The sequence below is a fragment of the Osmerus mordax genome, chromosome 1 (assembly GCF_038355195.1).
Source record: "Osmerus mordax isolate fOsmMor3 chromosome 1, fOsmMor3.pri, whole genome shotgun sequence".
NCBI classification, from domain to species: Eukaryota; Metazoa; Chordata; class Actinopteri; order Osmeriformes; family Osmeridae; genus Osmerus; species Osmerus mordax.
The window spans coordinates 12,743,706-12,770,128 of record NC_090050.1 but is presented as its reverse complement, the minus strand read 5'-3'; the positions used below and the strand labels follow the sequence as shown (position 1 = coordinate 12,770,128).

The following is a 26,423-nucleotide window of genomic DNA, read 5'->3' as shown; positions in this document are numbered from 1 at the left end:
AGAGCAGCGTTGCCATGGGAACGGCTGGGATGCTGACGCGTGACGACGGGGTACTTGCTGATTACAGATTTCGTTTCCATGAACTGTCTGTCCCTCTTTTGAGCTGGCACACGCACGCACGCACGCACGCGCACACACACACACACACACACACACACCTCCAGCAACCACTAACAACAGTTGGTTTTGGCTGCTTACGTAGGCTATATTCAGGTTGTGGATTAGCCAGAACACTGAAGTTGTTGGTGCAAACCATGGTTAACTGTGTATAGGCTCTAGTGAAACCGGAATAAAACACAAAACAATGAGTACAGTTTGATATTAAGAAACAACTCCGTATTAAATCCCTCCGCATGTCTTTCAAATCATCCAGAGTCCATTGGTTATTGATAATGCCTGAGCCAGTACCATTCATCAGGTAAGTCGTGATTTCATTCAATCATAAACACCAGCAGGACTCCTCCAGCCTGCTCCCAGACACGATTATAGATGTGTCTAAAGGTAGCTCCTATAGACTTGTACTCCAGTTAGGCCCATATTGATGTAACCTCCTACAAGAAGCTCCTATGGATGTATACAACTATGTAAAGCTGCGAGAGATGTATGCTCCAAGAAGTACCTCTAACACAGGTGTCCATACATGCTCCTACAGATATACTCCTATAGCAGCTCCTATAGATACAGCATGTATGGTGCATGTCATGTACACTCCTATAGTTGTGTCTGTAGAACCAATCAGCCCGGAGGAGTCCTGGGGAGCTCATGACGGCGTCAGCGCCGCCAACTCCTGGTGGGGTTTCAGGGGCACCTCGTACTTGAACACCACGCTGAAGAGCTTGCCCCCCAGCCGGTCGGCCAGCCACGAGTTCTTGAGGACGGCCATCTTGAGGCTCTCGCAGCTGAGCGACGCGTAGTAGTTGGTGTGGATGGCGCGGCCCATCCCCTCGATGATCACCAGGTCGGTGTGGCGCTCGCGCACAACCATGGCAAGGACCTTGTCCAGACGACTGAGGGGAGACCAGGGAGACTCACTCAGGCTCGCTAACCTCCACACCTGAGACTAGGGGTTGACGCTAACCAGATTTGAAATGACTATTTTTCAAATTGTTAATTTATTATTATTATTATAGTAAGTTGTATTGCTGTTATGATTACTGTTGTTGTTATTATTATTCATGTATAGATCCAGGTACAATGCCAGTGGTTATTTGGTTGGAGAGAGGAGAACTGACCTCAAGTCTAGACAGGGAGAGCTGGAGCCACTCTGGACCAAGACAAGCTTGTCCTCCTTGACGGCAGTCCTGACACACACAGAGAGAGAGAGACAGAGAGAGAAAGAGAGAGAAGCTAACATCACACGTCTCCTCTCAGTATTGCTTCCTCCCTTCTCCCCTCTCCCAGGGTTCCAGAGTCACCTGACTGACAGGAGCGACCACAGCGTTGGCCACACAGCGCTGAGCGCTTACAACTCACTGAATGAAAGGGTCCATGCGCTGAGCGCTTTTATCAACTCACTGAATGACAGGGTCCATGGCAGCAATCCTCTCAGTCAGAATCTGCAGTTCACCATTGGTCACATCATTCAGAGCTGGAGCAGAGTTGCTGGCAAGTACAACCTTTAAAGAAAGAGAGAAAGAAAGAACTTTGGAAGTGTTATGATGGATGTCGTGTTGCTAATCACAGTTGTCAATGAAATATCTTGAGTGAAGGAAGCAGTGTGTGTGTGTGTGTGTGTGTGTGTGTCAGGGTTACGGTCCTGGCAGGGATCCCTACCTCTGTTCCTCGATAGAGGAGCTCTCTGACAAAGGGGAACACCCCCAGAATGATGTCTATCCCACTATTATCTACGAAAAACAAGGCACACTTGTGAGGAGGACCCTGTGGAGAGAGAGCCAGCGTCAGTAGTTCTCCTTCACAGTTCCCCAGCATCACGCCAACACACATTACACCAGCCTCGCTATCAACTGCACACACACGCAAAAAACACTCATCCTCAGAAGGTTTTGCAATACGTGATTATTACTTTATATTATACGTTCATAAATGTTTTGTAAAAAATAAAAATTAGCTATATAATAAATCACACAGCAGAGGTGAGCAGCATTTTTACCTTCAGTCTCTCCAGCCATTGGTCAAAAGCATCAACGAGCCAAGGACGTTCTAGAGGAGGAGGGAGAAGAGGTGTCAGTAGCTGATCCTCCTTTCGGGGCTTTTCAACGGTGACTAGAGGAAGCCAACTGAATGACAGCAGGTTGGTCAAGACAGAATGTTTTTTCACACATGAAGCAGTGGAGATACAGAGGAGCAGTACCTTCCAACTGTCGCTTTGCCTGCTCAAAGCCAAACTCTGGATCGGATTCCAGAACGCTGTGGAAACAAGCCGGGGAGTGACAGTGCATGAAAGAGAGAACATTCAATGTCTAGCAAAAGCATCATTTGTGTGTTAAAAAAATACAATCCTAACATCCTTTTAACACAAGTTTGACAATTCTACAAACAATTTTATAGAAAGACTTGAGACAATGAGACGAGTTTCGTTGAGTGAGTTTCATTGGCCAGAATGACCTGCATTGCACTATGCATATGACAATAAATCTCTTTGACATTGAGTGTTTCGAAAACTCGGTTCTCGTCACAGTTGTTTTGACCAGGGTTTAGGACCCTGAATCCGAGGCGCCCAGAGTGGCTCCAGGGGGCCCCGTCCTTGCGGCTCCACTCACTCAGAAACAGCCTTGGCCCCCCAGTCGAATACGTTCCCTGCTAGCAGGCCCCAGACCAGGGCAAACTGCCTCTGCTCCCAGCTCAGCTGCTCCAGGGAGCTCACGGCCTTCTGGTAGTACTTGAGGGCCATGTCATTCTCCCTCTGCTTAATCTGAGGGGAGGAGAGGAAGTGAAGGAGAGCAAGTGAAGGAGAGCAAGTGAAGGAGAGGAAGAGAAGGATAGGAGAGGAGCTGAGAAACCAGTCTTGGACACAAACTGACTGAAACGATACCCGAGGAGAAGTACAAGACACACAGGAAGAGACACAAGAGAGCCACACGGAGAGACAGCGCTCAGACCTTAGAGTAGGGGTCGGGAAAGTTGAACTCGTTTAAACAGTGTTCTCTTGTGTCTAATAGGCTTCTGACAGTGAGGGATCCGTAAGCACTAGAAGTGAGAAGAGAAGCACTCTACGTTAGCAAGAAAGAAACACACTCGGAAATGCACAAAATAGACACACACACACACACACACACTATCCTCTAATCACAACTACTCACTTAATGACAGTCAATTCATCAACACCCAGATATTGCACAACTTCAGCCTTCATTTCAACATAATCTACATAAGTCTAGATCTAGAGTAGAACTTGTACAAAGTTAGATGAATTTAAAAAGATGCACACACAGAAGACGCTAAAGAGACAGTTACTGAGCTCTAGTCTAGAAGGTTCTAACAGTGCTGTGCAGATGCTTGCTCGAGGACCATGACGTGTGTCCTGGCATGTGGAACGGGGCTGTTTTCCTTACAAGGGCTGGTGTCGCAGGGTCTGGAGCTTGTGACAGTACTTCTGACGGAACTTCTCCGCCCGCTCCGCGACCTCAGGGAGGTCTGGCTGGCTGGCCACAGCCCTCTTCACCACCTGGAACACAAGAAGGAAAAAAACTAAGAGGTTTTCTTCTCTGGGGGTGGGCATGGCTCAGTGGTAGAGCACTGGACCGCAGATCAAGAGGTCACAGGCTCAAATCCTCCCCTGTATGTTGCTTGGATAAAGAGTCTGCTAAATAAACATTATTATTCTCTGAGGGGTTTAGGTCGGATCTCAGTTGTCGACAGTTCATGGGAGGTCTGAGATCTACATACATAGATATATAAGTGTGTGTGTACACATACATATAAACACACACACACGTGACACATGATATCGATGGAAGGTCTATATGGGTGTGTAGAGGGGCGCCCCCTGCAGGCCTCACCCCGTCCAGGGCCTCCTGGAAGCAGTAGAGCCAGTACTCCCTGGCCAGGGCGTCCTCCGTCAGGTCCACCGTGTCGGGGATGTAGGAGGACGCATCCTGCAGCAGGGGCAGGTTCACCAGCTGTCGCTCCAGACGGTCCATCTCCAACATATCAAACTGGAGGGAGAGAGAGAGAGAGAGAGAGAGAGAGAGAGAGAGAGAGAGAGAGAGAGAGGGAGGGAAGGGAGAGGGAGAGAGAATGGAGAGAGAGAGAGAGAGAGGGAGGGAAGGGAGAGGGAGAGAGAATGGAGAGAGAGAGAGATAGAGAGAGAGAGAGGGAATGAAAAAGAGATAGGGGAATAAACAAAAAAGAGAAAGAGAAAAGACAGGAGAAGGTGGGTGAGCGGTCAACACGCACCAAGAACGAAAACCTCCAACTTCTAATGACAAGATCTTCGAATGGCCTTGAAGTTAGTACATCAACTAGCTACACAGTTAGTCTAGACACAAACACACACCAAGCACAGTGGGCTACATGTCCAGTACTACTAAAGTACGTTGTGTCCTCAACTGAATACCATTCTTTGTTAAGTAGTGGTGTAAAGCAATGTAGTTCATACTAAAAATGATCCGAACAGTGACTCTTAGCCACGATACAATCTGAACCGGGAGTTTAGTGTTTGATTTCTGGCACCACTATTATTTAGTCACATCACACCTTGTTATTATGAGAAACATTTCAATAAACCAGTCCCCAACACATCTCAAAACAACAGCAAGGTCTAGATAGGACCACTGTCTCCGTAAGTCAGATAGGAATCTAAAAGCGGCTTTGCTTCTGAGTAGATCTAAGGGTCAGCACCACTTGTGGAGAGCGCAGGCCTGGAGCTACAGCAGGTCGACAGCACAAGCAATGTCCTGAAGAGCCCTTTTAAACATGCCCACCCAGGCACAGAGTACTTACTGGAAACTGGAGGAAAGGGGAGGTAATCAAGAGGCAGGAAGAGATTGGAGGACAGACAGAAGAAAGGAACATGAAAAACAAAAGAATGTCAGGTTGAAGAGATCGATAAGGGGTATGGTCACATTAGGACAACGGCGGTGACATTTCCAGGGTAAAATACCAAGACATTTATCTCGGAAATGGGATGAGAAAAAAAAGAAAGAAAAAAGAAAGAGGCAGACTGAAGATGTCGGGAGCAGTGAAATGTCACCCAAATGAAACTGCGGTATGTGGGTTAGGAGCGCCATCTTGTGGTGTGGGATAAGACCGACCTACACAGCTCATGCCAATGAAAGCACTGTAACCAACTCTCTGTAAACCAATGGAGCTCTCACTAAACTAATTTGTGAGGTGTAGGCAATGTGCTGATATCAATGTGGTTCACCAGTTCATTCTCCGATTGACTGAAACCATCCCCACCTGGTCAAATCATCTCAAATATCTGTCCCGGTTGAGAGGCGGAGGGGGTGGGGGGGGGGGGTACAGGTCAGTGAAACTTTCAGACAACCCTTTCCTCAACGACACATTTCTTCCCGCTCCCCTGGGAAGCCTAAGGTTAACATTTGGCCGGACAGACCGCACGCATCGTCTCTCTCGCGGTGGCGTTTCCGTAGCGACTTACCGTTCCGCTGCGGGCCCTCTGCATGGGGTTGAGGTCCGGAGACACGCTCATCAGCCCGGAGCTGCCGGCGTAGTTTTCCCCCCAGCTGTACAGGTTGGGATCTGCAGCAGCCAAGGAACACACACCAACATGGGGGTCGTGATGACGTCCCAGTGTTTCCTCCAGGATTTTTTTTTGCAGTGGGGGCAGGTCTATTCTCCGACATGCACTCTAAGATCACTGCTGATAGACGGCCTAACATTGTGTACAGCCGAAAGCGGCAGAAAGTTAGTCGTGGCAGGACGCCAAAATCAACATAGAGGAAACACTGGATACAATGTATTTCATTTGGTAGACACTTTTTATATATTTATCCAAAGCAACTTTGCAACATCCGTACGACAGCATAAATACCATGGAAGAAAGAACTGGGGAAGAAATCAGGGATTTCTGATGTGTTTATGTGAATCCCTATCGGTAGGTCAGTCATATCCTTCGTTCATATACTCTGTGTGTCCCAACTGATTCCTGTATCGTGTTCTTCACTGAATTTCATACACCTGTTGGCTGTGTGTTGTCTTGGTCTTTGCCTTTCTACTAGAAATGCTGTCCTCTGACCTTCATGTGTCAGACGGACCCTCTAGTACCGTTGTGTCTGAACTGGTCATTTTACGTCGAGGTGTTTGTTAAACTGTCTTTCCAATCAGTTGGTAGTCTATTACTGATAAACCCAGAGCCTGAACCTGACAGTCACTCTCCTGGTGGAGATGAATGATACTGTCTTCTGCAAACAAGGAGTTGTTTGCCTTCACAGGGGCAATAGAGGCCAACAGAAACTCAACACCGGGTGGAATGGGAGCTAGTGTGTTCATCCATTAGGAGAAAGCTGCTTTACCGACGTAAACAATATGCAAGTATACAGTCATGTTATCATTATAAGACAGACCTAAAGCTGAAGGCCACCCTCCTGAGCCCTTCCTGGACTTACTGTCTTCCTCTGCTCCTTTGAGAAAGGCCCCAATGGCTCCCAGGTAGCCCTCGTGTCTGAGGAACAGAGCCTGGACTTCACCCTGTGAAACACACACACACAAATTAGACTCATTTCCAAGCACTGTCAACAACACACAGCTTGAGCTACACTGACACACACACACACACACACACACACACACACACTGGGTCCCTTGCCTAGAACCCTTGCCTTGGTGAAGAAGTTGATGCTGTAAGTGATGGTGTGCATGGTGACAGGGTGGCCCCGGATGAAGAAGCCTCCAAAGTAGACCCTGGTCAGTTTGTGCAGCTTGGCATACAGGCAGGCCAGCTGCCCTATGTCGTTGCTGATCATGTGCAGGAGGCTCTTGGCCATGTCCTCTTTAGAGAACTCTGGGAAATGCCGTGTTAAAGAGCAAAGAGAGATCGTTAGGCTCAATCAAGCGTGCCTTTGAACATTTGGTCGAGAAGGGAAATTATAAGACAAAACCAAGCAGGACCCATGTGCTGTGGGTGGAGAATTAGTTTACGTTTTGCAGATTAGGGTTTAGTATAACATATTAGGTATGGTATAGGTCACTTCATATAAACCATGAACCTACCGCGAGCGTGTCACAACTTTAGTATATTGCTTTGTGAGGTTTTATGGCACAGTGCCATTTCTGGCTACATTTCTTAACTGTCAGCTACTAAACCAAGGCCACACCGCTAAACTAGGTGACAGGTCACTGCCAGCTCTAGAGGAATGTACATTGCACAAGTAAACAGATAACACCGTGAGTCATTCAGTCCCTTTTCCTTCCCTGGTTTATAAAGGCTTACCAAATAGATGGCTTCAGACAGTCAAGACATGCTAATCACCTTTGTTAGCAGTGGCAGACTTTCCAAAGCTGCTGGCTATAAGGTCTCCAGTCATGCCCAGAGAGCCATAGGATCCCCCATAGATGTCTTTGACCAGCATGTCAACATTGGTGTGCTGCCCCCTGGAGGCCAACTGAAGCAGCTCATCAAATCTCTGCGTGAAGGGAGAGGAGATGAGGAGTGTTTTGGCCTAACAGGTTCCTTATTATACGAGGTTCCCACACCCTCTTAAACATAAAATTCAATGTCTTTTCAAGGACTTTCCAGGCACAATTCCCTCCAAAACAGCATTATTTGACACACGGATCAAGGTTATATACTGAGAATGTTTATAATGAGAACTAGCAGGCTTTACAGAAGCTCCCAGACCAAAAGTGAGGAAGAGAGGGAGGCTTGGAATGTGTAAACCCTTCTCAGTTGTGCTGTTACAGTGATGGCAGACTTACTTGGTATTTAGTCTTCTCTAACAGCAAAGCACTTCAATTTATATTCTTGCACAAAACGTATAAATTCCAAGCACTCAAGGACCTCCTGTCTATTTCCAAAATCTTTCAAGGCCGAGATTTTTTTTCTCGCTTTAAAAACATGTCAAGGATTTCTAGGACCCATGGGAACCTTATATAACTGTGGTAACATGATTCTGGAGTGTGGAGTCAGTTGTGCAAATGAAGGCTGATAATAGGTCACAGTAACAGTGGATTTACAATGTGCCACGTACAATGAGGAGCACTGGCTACTGCTAGGAGTGTGAACGTGGGTCTTTACCTTTGTTTTAGTGAGAAGAGCTCCCAGGCCCCAGAAGGTTCCGCCACCTATAGAGCTTCCTCCAATACGCTCAAACGTATCCTCAGACTCAACCTGTTTGGGGTCAGAAGTAATCAGAAGTAATCAGGAAGGAATCCCAGCGAGAGAGAAAAGAGAGCAAGAGAAAGTAAAGAGTCACAAGAGAAGTAACGTGAGAGAGTGTGGATCATTGGGCTGTTACCTTGACAATGGACACCCCAGAACCGATGTTGACGAGCAGGTATGGGAAGATGTCTGGGTTGGAGTTCTGGAAGCGGAACTCTGAGTCGGCGTGTTTGGCGTATACGAAGGCCTCGTGAGGGATGTTCCTCAGGACGAAGTTACAGCCCTTGATGAGGCAGGTCATCTCATCCTCCTTGTCCACTCTGGCTCACCCAACAGAAGAAAAAGCAGACACAGTCATAGTTTGATAGACCAGCCTATGTAACACAAAACAGCAACGCTGTCATACTGATAGAAAGCTACAGTATCAAGAAATACAGGAAGTTCAACCGAATCACCTACTTGAGCTTGAGCTTTTTCTCGATGAGGTCTTTGAACTTGTGGGCCCCTCCACCTGTCGCCTTGATCACCTTGGTGTCTGTGTTAACCAGGTGGTCTTTGATGAAGTCCAGGCAGGTTTCAATGTAGGCATTCTCAAACTTGATGAAGTGAAGGCGAGCCGTGATCTCCTCCTGCACTGAGATCTCATAGAGTGGGTCTCCATCTGCTTCCTGGAGGATAACATAACACAGTCACTACTGCAGAGTATGGTAGCTGACTAGAACTGCGTGCGCACAGTAAATATGAGCGTAGCTCTGTTCTAGATGCATTTATTTATTTAACAAGATTATCTTTGAGCCCTTTTAGGAAAATGCTAACACGTTACGCAAGTCAGCGATGTCACATACTCAAACAGGTGTTTGATGTGTCGTTCATGACGGGGGAAATAAGGGGGGCATCAGTAGCCTACCTTTACCTTGTGGTCGAATGAGCGAACCTTTGCTACTTTATGTTGAACCGTGGAGTAATACGCCAGCTTGGTCAGCGACCCACCTTCCAAGCAAAAAAAACAACGTGCGCTGCATTAAACAACTTTGCAGTAATATTGGTGCAAGCTGTAGCTAGGTGGCTAGCCCTCTACATGACGTAAATCCAGAGATGGCTCGTCAGCATTGAAATAATGAGCTTCCACGTATCTATGCACATTGGTTTGTAGAGAATTGTACGTTAACACACTTACACACCATGGCTAAGTAACACAAGACATGATTAGTTAGCTAGCTAGTAAGATAGGCTAGCTAGATACAAATGCTACCTAGCTAGCTGCAATAACTCGCTACGTTCCACCAGAAACTGTAAGCTAGCAGTTGGAAACAAAGCTGGAGGTACATACCTATGTCGATTGCAAACCTCTTTGCATTTTCCAAATTCCGAAAGATTTCGTCGGGTGGCAGCGTAATGCTTTTATCCATGCCTTGATTACTCCTGTCAACTCGTTCACATTCCGCCATGATCAGATCTGCTGCGGCTGATCGGCTGTGTTCGTGTGTGCAAGGTTAGGAGTTGGAAGGGTATGGTCCAATCAAAATCAACCCGTACTTCGTGTTCTTGCCCAACATCGTTTCTATCTAGGCAAATGTCGTGACACAGAACAGAGTTGAAGTTTGTCAAATTTACTGTCGTATAATAATATTTCCAAACAAATAGGTTTATATGAGATGCATATATTGAATATGGCTATGGATACTAAAGAATATTGTGCTTAGTAAAGTTATGCATTGTGCTTATTAAAGTTCTGTCTTATGATTTAAGAAGTGTGCTCAGGCTTAAACATGGTGTCTCACACATGGTGTGGGAAGCAGGCTGTTCTTTGTGTCTCTATCTCTTCATTTTCAGAAACAACCTTGGAGCCGGGTGGAGACGGCACCCGAGCAGGTGGGAACCGTAGGCAAGAACAGCTCCCTGATGCACGAGAGAACAAGCTCAACCCTCTTTTCATCTTTCTGTTTTAATTGCACTGTATAAATATATGCTGGGGAGGGACAGATAGCCAGTTGGACTTCGTGAACCAGCCCAAACTCTGTTGCGGGTAGGGAAACGTAGACAACCCCAGAGCTCTGTACTTGTTGATTTCCAACTGCTGCATTAAAGCTGATATTATCGGACCTCTGCGACTCCAGACCACTCTTTCTAGAACACAGATTTGTGTCATTGCTATCATTACATATTGGAATAATTCAATCCTTCAATACCTATGATGAATACATCTTAGACTGAACTAACAACTACATAAATAACTGTGTAGGGTATCATGTACCTCATGCTTTCCCATCTCTTTACAGAGAGAGGAGTTGGAACAAAGCAAATTGAACCACGCTGTAGGCCTACATTGGTTGAAATATGTCATTGTTTATTTTGCTTCAGGAATAAGTTTCACAACAAACTGTTGCTCAGAAACCTTTATTTCTCCAGTGAAAAAATATCAGTACAACAACTTAAAAACAACTTCAAGATACACATAGACCTACACTCAATGAAATGTGCATGTGTGTGCGTGTGTGTGTGTGGGGGGGTATGCAAAACAATCTTTGAATACTGAATATAATTTCAGACAACTGTTAATTATCTCATTCAAACATGAGAATGTAAATTGTATATTCATGATCACACAAATTCCATTTAAATGTCACTTTTCCTTCACAGAAGGGAATTGTTGAGTGTTTAAAACATAGGTTGCTCCATCCCAGTGGTAAGTGATTCTTGTCAATATGACCAGTGTTTCCACTTTTCCACAGATTTCAAAATAACAGATTTTGAAATACAACATTGGGCTTTCATATGAAGCTAAATCGAATTATCTTCAAAGTCATCGTATGGAAGAATCTGCTAGCACAATATCAATGAAAGACACAGTGACAAAGTAACCTCAAAGAGGTTGATCAAAATATACAGTAGCAGTCAAAAGTTTGGACAAATTTTCCCATTATTTTAACTCCCTTAAAAAGTCATTTTGAATGCAATTCATAACAACAGAATTTACTGGTAGGAATCTGAAGACCTCATACAATGGAGAACAAATATTTCTTCCTTCACTTACAATCTCAGATTAATTTGATCTTTGACCAACATGATCAGTTTGCTGTCCAGTTTGTAGGTCTCTACCATGGCCTCCAGGGGGCGCTGTTGACTGGACTCTTCTCCTTACTGATGCTGTGCTGGGCTGGGGAGCTCAGCTGAGGAAGGTCAGTCTCCCTCCTGTTCTTATCAGAGGATGACTGCTGGCTCTGGAAGTGGCTCAGCAGTCTTCTCTGGGACTCTGTCTCCATCTCCTCCTTGGACAGGAAGTGCACAATCTCTTGGACACACCTGGAGTGACCCTGATTGGTAGGTGCTGAGCAGGAAGAGGAGTTGATTGGCTGTCTCATCTTATTGAAAAAACTGTCATCTCCAAGATTTCAACTCCAGCTTGAAGTCAGGCTGCTGGTTGAGGAGTTCTGGACCCAGGAGAGACTTGAGCTGCTCAATGCTGCTGTTGATACGATCTCTACGTAACTTCTCCACCTGTGGCTTTCTAAGCTGCAAAAGAAAGACAGGAAACACATTAATAACCTGATCCTGGAGTGTAACATGAATAAAGATCATTACTATTTAGCAGTTGATGTAAGTCTGTGACATTGGGTCTTCAATGTACCTTGTTGGTGAGAGTCAGGTGCTCTTCAGAGTAGGTTCTTGCTGAAGTGACTGTAGGAGTCATGGCTGGATCTCTGTGTTGTAGAGTTCTCTGTGTAGAGTGAATCTGATTTCTACTGGCTTCATCCCTCCTATATATAGTTCCACATCTCCATATGAATGTGTGAGTCTTGGGCTGGTTGAAGTTTCTCACAGTCTGCAGCCAATGGGAGAGCTTGGGAGGACAATAGTCACATCTCAGGGGAGCAGGTGGAGGGCTGGGGGGGTGATGAAGAGAGACTCACAGAGCGCTGTGTGGATCTGGGAAAGTGGTGACCCTGTAAAGAGATCAGATCTGCTGCCTGATGTTGGGATCAATGACTCTGACAGAGCACACGCTCATCATCTCAACACACGTGTGATACTGGCTCAGCTCTTTTACATGAGATCTTACAGTGTTACCTGATCAGCTATGAAAATCATAAAAAAGGACACATCATTGATAAAGTCACATATTATGCTATCTTGGTTAACTTATTTTGATGTTAAAAAGTTCTGTAAACCATGTGATTCAGACAGTTTGTTTACATTAAAAAGGAATTCAAAAGGAGGGGGTCTGGTAGCTGAGCGGTTAGGGAATCGGGCTGGTAATAAGAAGGTTGCAGGTTTGATTCCCGGAATTTCCCCATGACATTGTGTCCTTGGGCAAGGCACTTCACTCTACTTGTCTAGGGGGAATGTCCCTGTACTTACTATAAGTCGCTCTGGATAAGAGTGTCTGCTAAATGCCTGAAATGTAAATGTGAAATGCTTGGACAGATAAGATACATACCATTTATGTCATGATTTAAAATGAATCTAAGAAGCTTTTATAGTCAATATTAGTTTAGTCCATTTAAGTAAAAGTGGTCTCTAAACTCTTTAAGTTTGTTTATTCTCAGGGAGATGTTAGCCATCTTGAGGTCCAGATGTAGCAGACGTGTTGAGTGTCTTGTAGTGTGAGTAGAGAACTGCTCTGAGTTTCCCACACTGAGTCCTGTGTCCTGTGGTCAATGTACTACAAAAGATGTTCAGGACACTGAATGGAGCTCTAGTAACGCTATTGGCTCTGTGTTGTAGAATAGACACAGAGCCTGACGTCACAGACCATCCGTGGAGAAGGAACACAAAAATGATATCAACTTTTTCAGTTTCAGCACACAACTGTAAAGACAAAATTATTTGGTTACGTTAATATTTTGAAACTGAAACTACTAAACACTGTAGTCTATTTAGCACAAAACAGAGTGAGCCAGAGGAACCTGAGCAAAAGTGACACCATGAAAATGCAAAGGATTTCAACATTTACCTCTCGCTCTTCCTGGAGTGTGTGTGTAATCCACCAGACAGTCTGGTGGTGGTGAGACAGGATGCTAAAGACACTGAACTGTGACTCTGCTCTCCAGAGCTTTCCCACACTTTGCTCATTGAGGAAGCTTCTACAGAACAATGGAAGTGTGCCTTGTTTAATGTTAATTCATCTCCTCACAAGCAGCCAGCTAAAGCCCTCTCGGGATTATGATAAATATGAGTCAATTAGAAAGGTGATGCACACCAATATTTTGGCATGTGAACTAGGTTGAAACATACACTTTAATTGATGGGCGCTTCTTGTCAACAAGCATATTCACTGCTCCATTTTGAAAAGACAACCTTCTGAATTTTTTCAGTTAAAAATAAATAGTATAAGATAAATAGTGTGGGATGCATTGTCCATCCCTTGTTGGAGATTTAGTTATAGGACAATTAAACATCAAACTGTAACATTGTAAATAATTCAGTACACATGGATAATCACTTCAGGACTATTAATTTAATATATTTAACAAAGTTAAGATGATAAGGATGGCAGAACCTACAAGACATTGTGGAATTTTGTCAACAAAATTCCTTTCCCCATGACCCCTAGGGTTTAGGTCTGAATCTATAATCCCATAGAGGGTCTGTGAGTGAGTTTTCCTCAGTTTCCCACACTCTATTCATTCATTGTCATCAATGAGGGAACAAAAGAAGTGTGTCTTATTACGCATCACATTCACCATGGGAATTGGGATTCCTGTCTAGTCTTAGTCTAGTCAGTGATGGGTAGTCTAGTCTATGAGAAAGACAATTCAACTAATGACACACGAATGTAAGCTTTAGTGTTTTGTTATTTTTCTCATGAAGGTAGAGAAGCATAAAAAGGACTGGTAAAACAGAGAAGGTTTTGAACTGCAGTCTGTCTGTATTTCATTTGACAAGACTTCTTAGTTTGATAGAGTGTTTGTTATGTTGATGTTAGTTCCATCACTGTGGTGCATTCCAGGGATGTTATATTTGCAATATTTGTCAAACACAATTTAGTTTGGCACTCGTTAACACTTTCGGAAGACTACCCCAAGAAAAACACCTCTCCCTGGTAAAATAATCCATCATATCAATCACCCTGTGTGTTAAATGTATGAAGGAATGACTGGAACAGGTAAAGCCATGATGATATTGGATTCCTAAACTGTAGCCTATTTAAAGATGTTGAGCGTGTGCTCTGTCAGAGTCATTGATCCCAACATCAGGCAGCAGATCTGATCTCTTTACAGGGTCACTACTTTCCCAGATCCACACAGCGCTCTGTGAGTCTCTCTCCATCACCCCCCCAGCCCTCCACCTGCTCCCCTGAGATGTGACTATTGTCTTCCCAAGCTCTCCCATTGGCTGCAGACTGTGAGAAACTTCAACCAGCCCAAGACTCACACATTCATATGGAGATGTGGAACTATATATAGGAGGGATGAAGCCAGTAGAAATCAGATTCACTCTACACAGAGAACTCTACAACACAGAGATCCAGCCATGACTCCTACAGTCACTTCAGCAAGAACCTACTCTGAGGAGCACCTGACTCTCACCAACAAGGTAAATTGAAGACCCAATGTCACAGACTTACATCAACTGCTAAATAGTAATGATCTTTATTCATGTTACACTCCAGGATCAGGTTATTAATGTGTTTCCTGTCTTTCTTTTGCAGCTTAGAAAGCCACAGGTGGAGAAGTTACGTAGAGATCGTATCAACAGCAGCATTGAGCAGCTCAAGTCTCTCCTGGGTCCAGAACTCCTCAACCAGCAGCCTGACTCCAAGCTGGAGAAAGCTGACATTCTGGAGATGACAGTTTCTTTATTGAGCCGCCTGCAGCCAATCAGCTCCTCTTCCTGCTCTGCATCTGCCAATCAGGGTCACTCCAGGTGTGTCCAAGAGATGATACACTTCCTGTCCAAGGAGGAGATGGAGACAGAGTCCCAGAGAAGACTGCTGAGCCACTTCCAGAGCCTGCAGTCATCCTCTGATAAGAACAGGAGGGAGACTGACCTTCCTCAGCTGAACTCCCCAGCCCAGCACAGCATCAGTAAAGAGAAGAGTCCAGTCAACAGCGCCCCCTGGAGGCCATGGTAGAGACCTAAAGATCGGATGTCCTCTGCTTCAGTGGATCATGTTGGTCTGAATGAGTTTCATCCTCAATCTTTGCTTCGAGGTTGTAAATGCTTTTACTGCCTTATATTCAATATTTGAATATGTTCTAGATGTCCTTGTATTGCAAATGAGGGATTCTGATGTGTCATTTAAACATCACTTTAATTTCTATGTAGCCTCCAGTAGGAGAAATTACAGTCTTTGTATTTATTACAAAGTGAATATGCTGTATGTCTGTTCCCTGTAGGAATGTTTCATAATGTTTGCTGCCTTGTTGAGAGACGTTTATGCTTATGCCAAATAAGCATGTGTATTTCATACAAATATTATTATTGTAAGAAATGCACATCCGATCAGATATTTTCACGTTCTCTGCTTACAAACTATGTCTGTGTTTTAGACAGACAAAATGTATTCATCTCTGTTTAGAGATTGTAAAAAATACATGGATGCTCGTTATACACTCTGTGAGTGAATCAGCATCTGGCCCCTTCAGTGAAGGCCCTGTTTTGTTTAAAAAACTGGATTTACAAATGGAATGTATTCGTCCTGAAAGATCAATTCAATGCGAATAAAAACAATCACAGAATATTTGTTTGCTGACTTCATTGATCGTTTATAGTTTGTACACATAATCTGTTTGGTCCAGCATACCCTTTGTAGCCTACTTGAACAGTTAGAAATATGATAAAAGAAATAGTTCGGAATCCGTAAAAATCTATCACCTAACCAAAGTGTGTTGATGCGTAGCCTACAGTAAATAATACACAAGCCATCATATGTTACCTCATCTTTGTCATGGTTATGTTATGATTAATCTCTAAATGGCAATGAAGCCTGTGCATGATGTCTAAATAAAACATACAACCTCACTGATGGTGTAGGTTAAGCACACATCGAAGGAAGGTAGCCTATCACAATCAACAGTCAACAACGACAAGTAGTCAATCAATAAAGTTCTAGTTTCTATCAATAGCCCAAAACACTAAAAGACCTAAGTTGATGATGGGCGTAACGACATATATAGGCTTTTATTTTATCATATTACCTAACTTTGGCCTCGCATTTAATAATGTTGGTGGGCTTGTTGGTGCTCTTTCCAATCTTCACTTCTGTGGTGAAAACATTGGGTTTGTAGCAAGGTGCAGTTAGTTTCATATTCGACATTCAACATTCGTCTCACATTCGGGAAACGCTAGTTTGCAGCGTCGTGTTAGGGACCATGTTTAAACTACCCATAAAAAATTTTGGACACAATTTTGAAAAAGTTAATAAGATTTGCGAGGATTTAGCTATTTTCAGAGATTAGCGATTTTCTATCATTGTATTTAAAAACGTAATAGAAAAATTAAAGGCTGTGGAAGTATACTAGACATTGTTAGAATACTCTGGTGTCCCTTTGAGGTTTTATATTCATAAAAATATTATAAAAGTCATAATTTTTCAAAATGGTTTTGGTAGTTTTCACCCGGTCCCTACGCGTCTTAAGACGCTCGACATTCAGGGACAAATGTCGAATGTCGAATATGAAACTAACTTCTGTGTTTTGTTTCGTTTTCAAATTGCCATATTCAAATAATCGAGACTTGCATTAGGGAATATGGTAGTCGCTCCGTAATACTGTAAATCCAAAACCAATCTGTTAATTTAGTCACTATATCAACTAGAGTTTAAGGTGATTTTTTTATTATTGACCTCTTCACAAAATGACACCGTAAACGTGATGTTTCTTGATTGCAAGGGTTTCGATTGGTTCATCATAGGTAGTTTATCTGACTAGTGGTGTTATTATTAGTTGAAGTATCATTACCTACTTTTAAACTTGACATTTTGATGAACCCAGCGATGTGTTCTCTACAAAACCATCAAGTTGTGAGTATATGTGATAGAATGGAGGAAATTAGGTTAGATTTGCTTTACAAATGCATTTTACTTCAAACATAAAACAACATAACACGTAATTCCCTTTGTGTTCATACAATACAGCACAATAAACAACTTAAGAATCTGTATCATCATACATAACTCATCCTTTTCAAAATGAAGGCAGGGGTGTGAATGCTCTTGCAACCTTTTACTGAGGCAGTATTTCTAATATTCGAATTCATACCTGAAAGCACTCGGTCAACATTTTCACAGAAAGAATAGAGCAGTTTAATAGCTGCTTATAAAAATGCACACAATGCATTAAAAAGGCATCAGCAGCTTTACATGAAGTGCAAAACTTCTAAAAAAGGGCACAGACCTATTGTACGTGTTATGGTCTGGTTAGATATACAGGGAGGCCAACACTTGGGTGGAAACACTCCACAGGATATCTTCCAGCACCAGAACAACAACAACTGGAGCTATATATTTACATGGATAGTGCAATAGACAGGGTAGGGTCTGTGACAGCAACTGTCGGAAGAAGCGACAGATACGCCAGTCACATGGCCTAAATTATAGACTCTCATCATCTGGTTGAAAAACAGAGTCACAATTATCCTCAGAACTTTGAACTCTGCTTCCGGGCTTTTTCTCCAGGTCACTGTTGGAGGCACAGGGGAGCCAGGTCGTCCTCTGAGCCAGGGAAGAGACGCAGGATGTCCCTGGAACACTTGGAGTAGCCGTTGTGGGACAACAAGGCCTTCCTTAGAGTGAAGAATGAGGCCGTCTTCTCCAAGAGGTCGGAGGTAGGGATCCCGTTCTGGAGATGTTCTGCCAGAATGGCCTTCAGCTTCTCCACTCCAATGCTGCACCTCCTCTCCAGCATGTTGAGTTTACACCTGATAGAAACAAGACAACTGTCAACACCTCTTCACTCACACCCAACTTCCTGTTGTCTCTGACAGCATCTCTGTCTAGGACAGGAGGATGTCGTTAAACTGAACTTACCTGAGGTGCACCTGGGGCTGCTGCTCCTTCAAGCTGTCCTGAAGAGTGATGTCCAGGTAGGCTGACATTTTCTGATTTTGGTCTGAGTTGGCAGCTTTGCTAGAAATGAGTCAAAATTGTACTTTTGGTGTCCTACGTCAAAAGTTGTTCAGAGGATTAGAGTTGAAGTGACCGCTTGCTGGACTCAGTTGATGTTGCTTGCCTTGTGGATGTTCAGAGGACCTTCACTAGAGAGCTCTCCATCTCCTCTCTGTATTTATACTCTTCCTGCTACATGTGTCAAGATCTTCAGCCAATCAGAGGGCTCTAATCTAGGGACAATAGTCTGTGGGAATAGAATGACAGGTGGGAAGTTGCTCCCCAAGCCATATGGTAATAAGGTCTGTCAGGCTAATTCCTGGGAAATATCTGTGCTAGGACTAAGTTCGTACCATATAGTAATGCTTTACAGTGAAATAGTCCAAACCCACACACTCATGTGATTCATATTCTGGACCTGTAGAAATCAAAAAAGATATATTTACGACAATTAACAAAAACGTTGCCGTTGATGGGGAAACAAAAGAGCACTTTTTATAATAAAAAGTTGTGAAATAATGTATTTCAATGGTCAAGACATTTAGTTTGTTTGTTTGTGAGGTGAGTTGTAAGTGATCCAGATGGCAGTGGGGGTCACACTGCCTCCTAGCCCAGCCTGAATCCTGCATGGGAACAGTCTGAAGGCTTTGTGGGAACAGACACACTTCTATTGTCTGGGGGGTTGAGCAGGCTGCATACAGAAGTGTGGGAAGCCGTGTGTCCCTGTGGCTCCCAGCCCCAGAGAGAGGAGGGCGTGTGACTGGGGCACGCTCAGCCTTGTGCAGGGAGCCAGCTGTGGAAGCTGAAGGCAAGGAAGTGTGCTGCCTGGGGCTGCAGGATCCACAGGAGGAAACCAGCACCAGCTCACAGCTGCACAGCCCAGCAGAAGCACAGTACCTGGAAGCCCAAGGCAGTTCAATACAGGGAGCTCAGATATACTCAATACAATCTCGAATGTGAGTGGATATAAGAGAGAAACAAACTTAATATTCACAGCAAAAAACACACGTTTATGTATTTTCATTAAAAGTGGTGAATAAAATTGAATAAGATATTCTGTATTGGTATATCTTCTAATGCACCATGAAGGTAAAAACAAAAATATATTAAAGGGATATCAAGAGGATCAAATATTTGTGACTGAGGATTAGGTAACACTGTAAGATCTCATGTAAAAGAGCTGAGCCAGTATCACACGTGTGTGTTGAGATGATGAGCGTGTGCTCTGTCAGAGTCATTGATCCCAACATCAGGCAGCAGATCTGATCTCTTTACAGGGTCACCACTTTCCCAGATCCACACAGCGCTCTGTGAGTCTCTCTCCATCACCCCCCCAGCCCTCCACCTGCTCCCCTGAGATGTGACTATTGTCTTCCCAAACTTTCCCATTGGCTGCAGACTGTGAGAAACTCCAACCAGCCCAAGACTCACACATTCATATGGAGATGTGGGACTATATATAGGAGGGATGAAGCCAGTAGCAATCAGATTCACTCTACACAGAGAGCTCTACAACACAGAGATCCAGCCATGACTCCTACAGTCACTTCAGCAAGAACCTACTCTGAGGAGCACCTGACTCTCACCAAAAAGGTAAATTGAAAACCTAATGTCATGGATGTACATCAACTGCTTAAAACTAATGATCTTCAGTCATGTTACACTCCAGAATCAGGTTATTAATGTGTTTCCCTCGGTTTCTTTCGCAGCTAAGAAAGCCACAGGTGGAGAAGTTACGTAGAGATCGTATCAACAGCAGCATTGAGCAGCTCAAGTCTCTCCTGGGTCCAGAACTCCTCAACCAGCAGCCTGACTCCAAGCTGGAGAAAGCTGACATTCTGGAGATGACAGTTTCTTTATTGAGCCGCCTGCAGCCAATCAGCTCCTCTTCCTGCTCTGCATCTGCCAATCAGGGTCAGTCCAGGTGTGTCAAAGAGATGGTGCACTTCCTGTCCAAGGAGGAGATGGAGACAGAGTCCCAGAGAAGACTGCTGAGCCACTTCCAGAGCCGGCAGTCATCCTCTGATAAGAACAGGAGGGAGACTGACCTGCCTCAGCTGAGCTCCCCAGCCCAGCACAGCATCAGTAAAGAGAAGAGTCCAGTTAACAGCGTCCCCTGGAGGCCCTGGTAGAGACCTACAGACTGCATCTCTACTCCCAGACATGACCATGTTGGTCAGAGATTAACATTGGCTAAAACATTACATTATTAGGTTACCCAAACTGGGCATTATTCATTGAATCTCTCTGAGATTTCCTCTGATCTGTTCAAAGGTTAACAAATCTCTTCAGGATATTCCTGAATTTGACATTACATTTTTGTAATATTAATTTTGATGTGCATCTCTGTGAAGTTTGCACCAGTTTGTTTCTATGTAAACTTACAGTAAGTGATACATTATCACTGTTCCTTCATGAGGATTATTTACCCAAAATGGGTATCAATGTTATCATCTTTCTGTGATTATTGTTAAATGATCTGTTTCAAGATCAATATATTTACTCAGACTATGAATAACTTTGAAATATTTCTATTGAGGAATATCAAGTTTTCTTCTGTTCATGTTGGACAGATCTTTGTCTTTCAAAAAGATAGTTGTTTAATATGTTTCCTCTACTCTGTTAGAGTACAGTAGCTACCAAGCATATATTTTAATATGCATGATGAAAGGAGAACATTATTTTCTCTGTAAACTTACTGTTTATGCTAGACAGATCATTTGCCTTTTGTAAAGACAGATGTTCAATATATATCCTCTACTCTGTTAGAGTACTTATTATGCTTATGTTTTATATGTGTGAAGAAAGGAGAACATTATTTTCTCTGCAAACTAACTGTTTATGTTAAATAGTTCTGTGTCTTTTGTAAAGACAGATGTTCAATATACAGTATATCCTCTACTCTGTTAGAGTACCTTGTGTCTTGGAGACGTGTCCAAGTTATGTTGTAATGTTTAATCACTCTGTTTGCCTCATGTTGAGGTATCTATGATGATGTGACTCTCTGAGTCAATTTGAATAAATACAATCAACTGAATCTTTCTGGTCCTTGTGCAAAACTCCTCTTTTCTTGTTTGGCATCATGGTAACTTTATGATGCTTTCAGTAGACCGCTGAAATGCTGATAATAATTACCTGATATATTACAAAGATTTTAGGTTCACCTTTTGCTGGTCAAAAACGAATATACAGTACAATCAATAATGCAAGCCTGAAGACCTTGTATTTTCAAGTGCTAGTTAAATTAATATACCACCAAGATACATTCACACAAAAAGAAATATAGCACTGATTTGATGATAATATTCAAATGCTTCAATAAAGTTACAATATTTGTGGTTAATAAAAAGATTAACAGGATCACACATTCTTGTGAAAAAATATTCATCTTTTATAGATCTAAACTGCTTCAGTGTGATACATCTTAATGACTTCATAGCTATTTTACTCTGTAAGTTGAAGCTTTTTCAAATAAATATCAGCAGCCTTTTATCAGTACTCACAGATAAAGCTCAAAAACGGTTTCATAGTATTGTACTCCAGATTGTACAGAGGGGTCACCCTTCATATCTTATGAGATGTGCAATAAGACACACTTCTATTTTTCCTTAATTGAAGGCAGGGTGTGGGAAACTGAGGAAAACTCACTCACAGACCCCCTATGGGACAATAGATACAGACCCCAGTCCTGGAGGTTAGAGGTCAGAGAGAAGGAGAGGGGGGAGTGTCCATTCTAGACCTTCTTTTACATTCAATACAAAACTATTTAGCACTTCAGGGTTGGACAACAATCTGATTTTGATGAATACAACAAAACACTTAATTGAGAACATTTACGTAAAACATATACATTCTGTGTGAAGTAGTTTTTATGTAACATATTTTAATCTATGTTTTTTCCTAATCAAACATGTTATTGTAGTGGAATTTCTCTTCTTTAAGCTTGTAGCACCATCTAGGCTACAAGATAAACAACTCTGTAGGTATTTGATTGTTACACAATCAGGTGCTTGTTCATAATAGCAGGAACAGTCACCTTAATAAGTTGAGATAAACATCAACAAAGTTACCTTATCCTCACATATCACTATTTAGCTCATTCTATACACATGTATTTACCTCCTGCAGCTCAGCCAGGGATGGGGCCATTGGTAACTGCTTGGATGGAGATGAATTAGCATTGAACAAGGCACACTTGTATTGTTCTGTAGAAGCTCCCTCAATGAGCAGAGTGTGGGAAAGCTCTGGAGAGCAGAGTCACAGTTCAGTGTCTTTAGCATCCTCAGTCTCACCACTACCAGACTGTCTCTATGGGGAATTGGCACACTTTAGGAGGAGGAATAACAATTATCCTTCAAAGGAATTTCAGGCTGATGTCATCTGTCAGCCAAGAATGTCATACATTTACACAAGAAGAGTGTTCCTATTTAACTAACACCAAAAATTGTGTGACCAAATTGAGAATATACACCTGATAGTATATTACTTTTTGGCTGTTTTATGATATTCTTTTTTTTTATCACTCTAACTTTATTAATGCTTGTTGTGGAGATTGTCCCACAGTATTAGCCAGTAGTTTTCTTTACCTCCAGATGGCCAGATGGTCTGTGACGTCAGGCTCTGTCTATTCTACAACACAGAGCCGATAGCGTCACTAGAGCTCCATTCAGTGTCCTGAACCTCTTTTGTAGTACATTGACCACAGGACACAGGACTCAGTGTGGGAAACTCAGAGCAGTTCTCTACTCACACTACTCACACTACAAGACACTCAACACATCTGCTACATCTGGACCTCAAGATGGCTAACATCTCCCTGAAAATAAACAAACTTAAAGTGTTTAGAGACCACTTTGACTGAAATGGACTAAACTAAAAACTAATTTTAAAAAGTATGTACCTTATATTGATTACATGAGCTTCTTAGATTTATTTGGAATCATTACATTTTTAAAGGGTTATGGCAGTAAATTCAGAACATAAACAAACCAACTGTCTCACATGCTTTTAAGAACTGTTTACGATTATGATGAACTCACCATCATTTTAAAAAAATTACTTGAAAAAGGATAGAAGAAAACACCATGATGCATGCTTCTCATAACTAAAGATTAAGTTACATTGGAAAATGTAACATTAAGGAGGTGTGTCAGTATCACACGTGTGTGTTGAGATGATGAGCGTGTGCTCTGTCAGAGTCATTGATCCCAACATCAGGCAGCAGATCTGATCTCTTTACAGGGTCACCACTTTCCCAGATCCACACAGCGCTCTGTGAGTCTCTCTCCATCACCCCCCAGCCCTCCACCTGCTCCCCTGAGATGTGACTATTGTCCTCCAGCAATAAGGACACTGAGCATGAGGCTGCCCCACATTCATCATTGTCCTCCCAAGCTCTCCCATTGGCTGCAGACTGTGAGAAACTCCAACCAGCCCAAGACCCACACATTCATATGGAGATGTGGGACTATATATAGGAGGGATGAAGCCAGTAGAAATCAGATTCACTCTACACAGAGAACTCTACAACACAGAGATCCAGCCATGACTCCTACAGTCACTTCAGCAAGAACCTACTCTGAGGAGCGCCTGACTCTCACCAACAAGGTAAATTGAAGACCAAATGTCACAGATTTACATAACTGATAAGTAGTAATGATCTTTATTCATGTTACACTCCAGAATCAGGTTATTAATGTGTTTCCTCTCTTTCTTTTGCAGCTTAGAAAGCCACAGGTGGAGAAGTTACGTAGAGATCGTATCAACAGCAGCATTGAGCAGCTCAAGTCTCTCCTTGGTCCAGAACTCTTCAACCAGCAGCCTGACTCCAAGCTGGAGAAAGCTGACATCCTGGAGATGACAGTGTCTTTATTGAGCCGTCTGCAGCCAATCAACTCCTCTTCCTGCTCAGCACCGACAAATCAGGGTCACTCCAGGTGTGTCCAAGAGATGGTGCACTTCCTGTCCAAGGAGGAGATGGAGACAGAGTCCCAGAGAAGACTGCTGAGCCACTTCCAGAGCCAGCAGTCATCCTCTGATAAGAACAGGAGGGAGACTGACCTGCCTCGGCTGAGCTCCCCAGCCCAGCACAGCATCAGTAAAGAGAAGAGTCCAGTCAACAGCGCCCCCTGGAGGCCCTGGTAGAGACCTAAAGACTGCAGCTCTACTCCCAGACATGACCATGTTGGTCAGAGATTAACATTACCAACAACATTATTGACAAGTGAAGATGATGTTCTGTATGAACAGAACGATTGCTGATTTTGTTATTGATCATTACGATCTAAAGCTTTTATGGTTCTTTGTAAGGACATTTACCCAAACTGGGCATTATTCATTGAATCTCTCTGAGATTTTCTCTGATCTGTTCAAAGGTCAACAAATCTCTTCAGGATATTCCTTGAATTTCAGACTACATTTTTGTAGTATTGATTTTGATGTGCATCTCTGTGAAGTTTGCACCAGTTTGTTTCTATGTAAACTTAAGTGATACATTATCACTGTTCCTTCATGATGATTATTTACCCAACATGGGTATCACTGTTATCATATTGCTCTCATTATTGTTACTGTAACCGATCTGTTTCAAGATCAATATATTTACTCAGACTTTCAATAACTTTGAAATATTTCTATTGAGGAATATCAAGTTTTCATTGTCAAACTTCTGTTCATGTTGGACAGATCTTTGTCTTTCAAAAAGATAATTATTTATTATGTTTCCTCTACTCTGTTAGAGTACAGAACCTACTCAGCATATGTTTAAATATGCATGATGAAAGGAGAACATTATTTTCTCTGTAAACTTACTGTTTATGCTAGACAGATCATTTGCCTTTTGTAAAGACAGATGTTCAATATATATCCTATACTCTGTTAGAGTACTTATTATGCATATATTTTATATGTGTGAAGAAAGGAGAACATTATTTTCTCTGCAAACTAACTGTTTACATTAAAAAGTTCAATGTGTCTTTTGCAAAGACAGATGTTCAATATATATCCTCTACTTTGTTAGAGTACCTTGTGTCTTGGAGACGTGTCCAAGTTATGTTGTGATGTTTACTAATCACTCTGTTTGCCTCATGTTGAGGTATCTATGATGATGTGACTCTCTGAGTCAAGTTGAATAAATACAATCAACTGAATCTTTCTGTCCCTTAGCTTGTCTGTTTTTCATCATTGCCCCAGTTGAATGTCTGACCATGATCTTAGAACTGATTGAGAATATACAAAAATCATTATAATTGAACATTTTCAAAATATTTACTTACAAAGTATTAACTTTTACTTAGTTTTAGACATTGTTCACAAGAAAGTAAATATCATTTTCTTCTTATTTGTCAAGACATATTAACAACTGAAATTACAAACCTGCTTATGGGAAATGTATTTAACAAAATATTTTGTTGTGAATTCATGTGGATGTATGAAAACAGTTTTTTTTAAACATACTGTACATCACATTTTAATACATTTAGCTTCAGAATTTGCTTCCGGTATTTAGCAGATTTTATGTTTAGGCCTATTGTTCTTTTTATTGTTTAGAGCTACAGTTTCTTTGCTACTGTTTCCTTAACAATGAGGTCATCCTCCATAGTTGATGTGATGTGCAATAAGACACACTTCTTTTGTTTCTTAATTGAAAGCAGGGTGTGGGAAACTGAGGAAAACTCACTCACAGACCCCCTATGGGACAATAGATACAGACCCCAGTCCTGGAGGTTTGAGGTCAGAGAGAAGGAGAGGGGGGTGAGTCTCCATTCTAGACAATATTTTTTACATGAATTGCAAAACTGATATGCACTTTAGGGTTGGACATAGTATATCCCAATTTGATTTGCAAAATATAAAGCATAATTTAGACTGTTCAAACCGTGTCAGATGTAGATTTTATAAAATACATCATTATTTACCTTTTCATGCAATCAAAACTGTGATGGCATTCGTTTAACACAGTTTAGCCTTGTAGACGTTTAATTACTTGTAACATTTCCCTCACTTTATCGGGTATATGCCATTCTGAAGAAAATAATAGTTTGTTTACACTGCAAAGCTTAGTACTCTACAGTCAGGTGCTGGTTCATAATGACAAGAACAACCCCCTTTATGTGTTCAGATGTAAACAAACAA

At 42.5% G+C, this 26,423-nt stretch overlaps 1 protein-coding gene and 4 pseudogenes across 2 annotated transcripts; 3 read left to right on the top strand and 2 right to left on the bottom strand.

Moving 5' to 3' along the window:
* Window positions 1-9,702, bottom strand: pank4 (pantothenate kinase 4 (inactive)). 2 transcript variants are annotated; one of them, XM_067245907.1, is made up of 19 exons: window positions 9,573-9,702; window positions 9,150-9,232; window positions 8,702-8,910; window positions 8,379-8,562; window positions 8,159-8,251; window positions 7,394-7,547; window positions 6,744-6,925; window positions 6,531-6,612; window positions 5,564-5,664; window positions 3,960-4,115; window positions 3,513-3,625; window positions 3,060-3,147; window positions 2,721-2,872; window positions 2,312-2,367; window positions 2,111-2,160; window positions 1,774-1,878; window positions 1,516-1,616; window positions 1,233-1,301; window positions 1-1,007 (listed from the first exon to the last, which is right to left on the bottom strand). In XM_067245907.1, the coding sequence occupies exons 1-19, from the start codon at window positions 9,688-9,690 to the stop codon at window positions 761-763; spliced, it is 2,343 nt and encodes a 780-aa protein (XP_067102008.1). In that variant the 5' UTR covers window positions 9,691-9,702; the 3' UTR covers window positions 1-760. The 2 variants fall into 2 exon arrangements, with proteins under 2 accessions (XP_067102008.1, XP_067102016.1); XM_067245915.1 differs by having other exon boundaries at window positions 9,156-9,232.
* Window positions 9,703-11,337: 1,635 nt separating this feature from the next.
* LOC136948084 (transcription factor HES-5-like) lies at window positions 11,338-11,995 on the bottom strand (annotated as a pseudogene).
* Window positions 11,996-14,654: 2,659 nt separating this feature from the next.
* Window positions 14,655-15,317, top strand: LOC136941700 (transcription factor HES-5-like; annotated as a pseudogene).
* A 4,441-nt stretch (window positions 15,318-19,758) lies between these two features.
* On the top strand, window positions 19,759-20,422 carry LOC136941706 (transcription factor HES-5-like; annotated as a pseudogene).
* A 3,350-nt stretch (window positions 20,423-23,772) lies between these two features.
* LOC136947198 (transcription factor HES-5-like) lies at window positions 23,773-24,434 on the top strand (annotated as a pseudogene).
* Window positions 24,435-26,423: the final 1,989 nt, after the last annotated feature.

Excerpts from the sequence above, each read along its gene's own strand:
- pank4 (XM_067245907.1), bottom strand. The coding sequence starts at position 9,690 with ATGGCGGAATGTGAACGAGTTGACAGGAGTAATCAAGGCATGGATAAA. Across the intron at positions 9,233-9,572 it reads GAGGTTTGCAATCGACATAG|GTGGGTCGCTGACCAAGCTG; the intron begins GTATGTACCTCC and ends TTTGCTTGGAAG. Across the intron at positions 1,879-2,110 it reads AATGGCTGGAGAGACTGAAG|GGTCCTCCTCACAAGTGTGC; the intron begins GTAAAAATGCTG and ends CTCTCTCCACAG.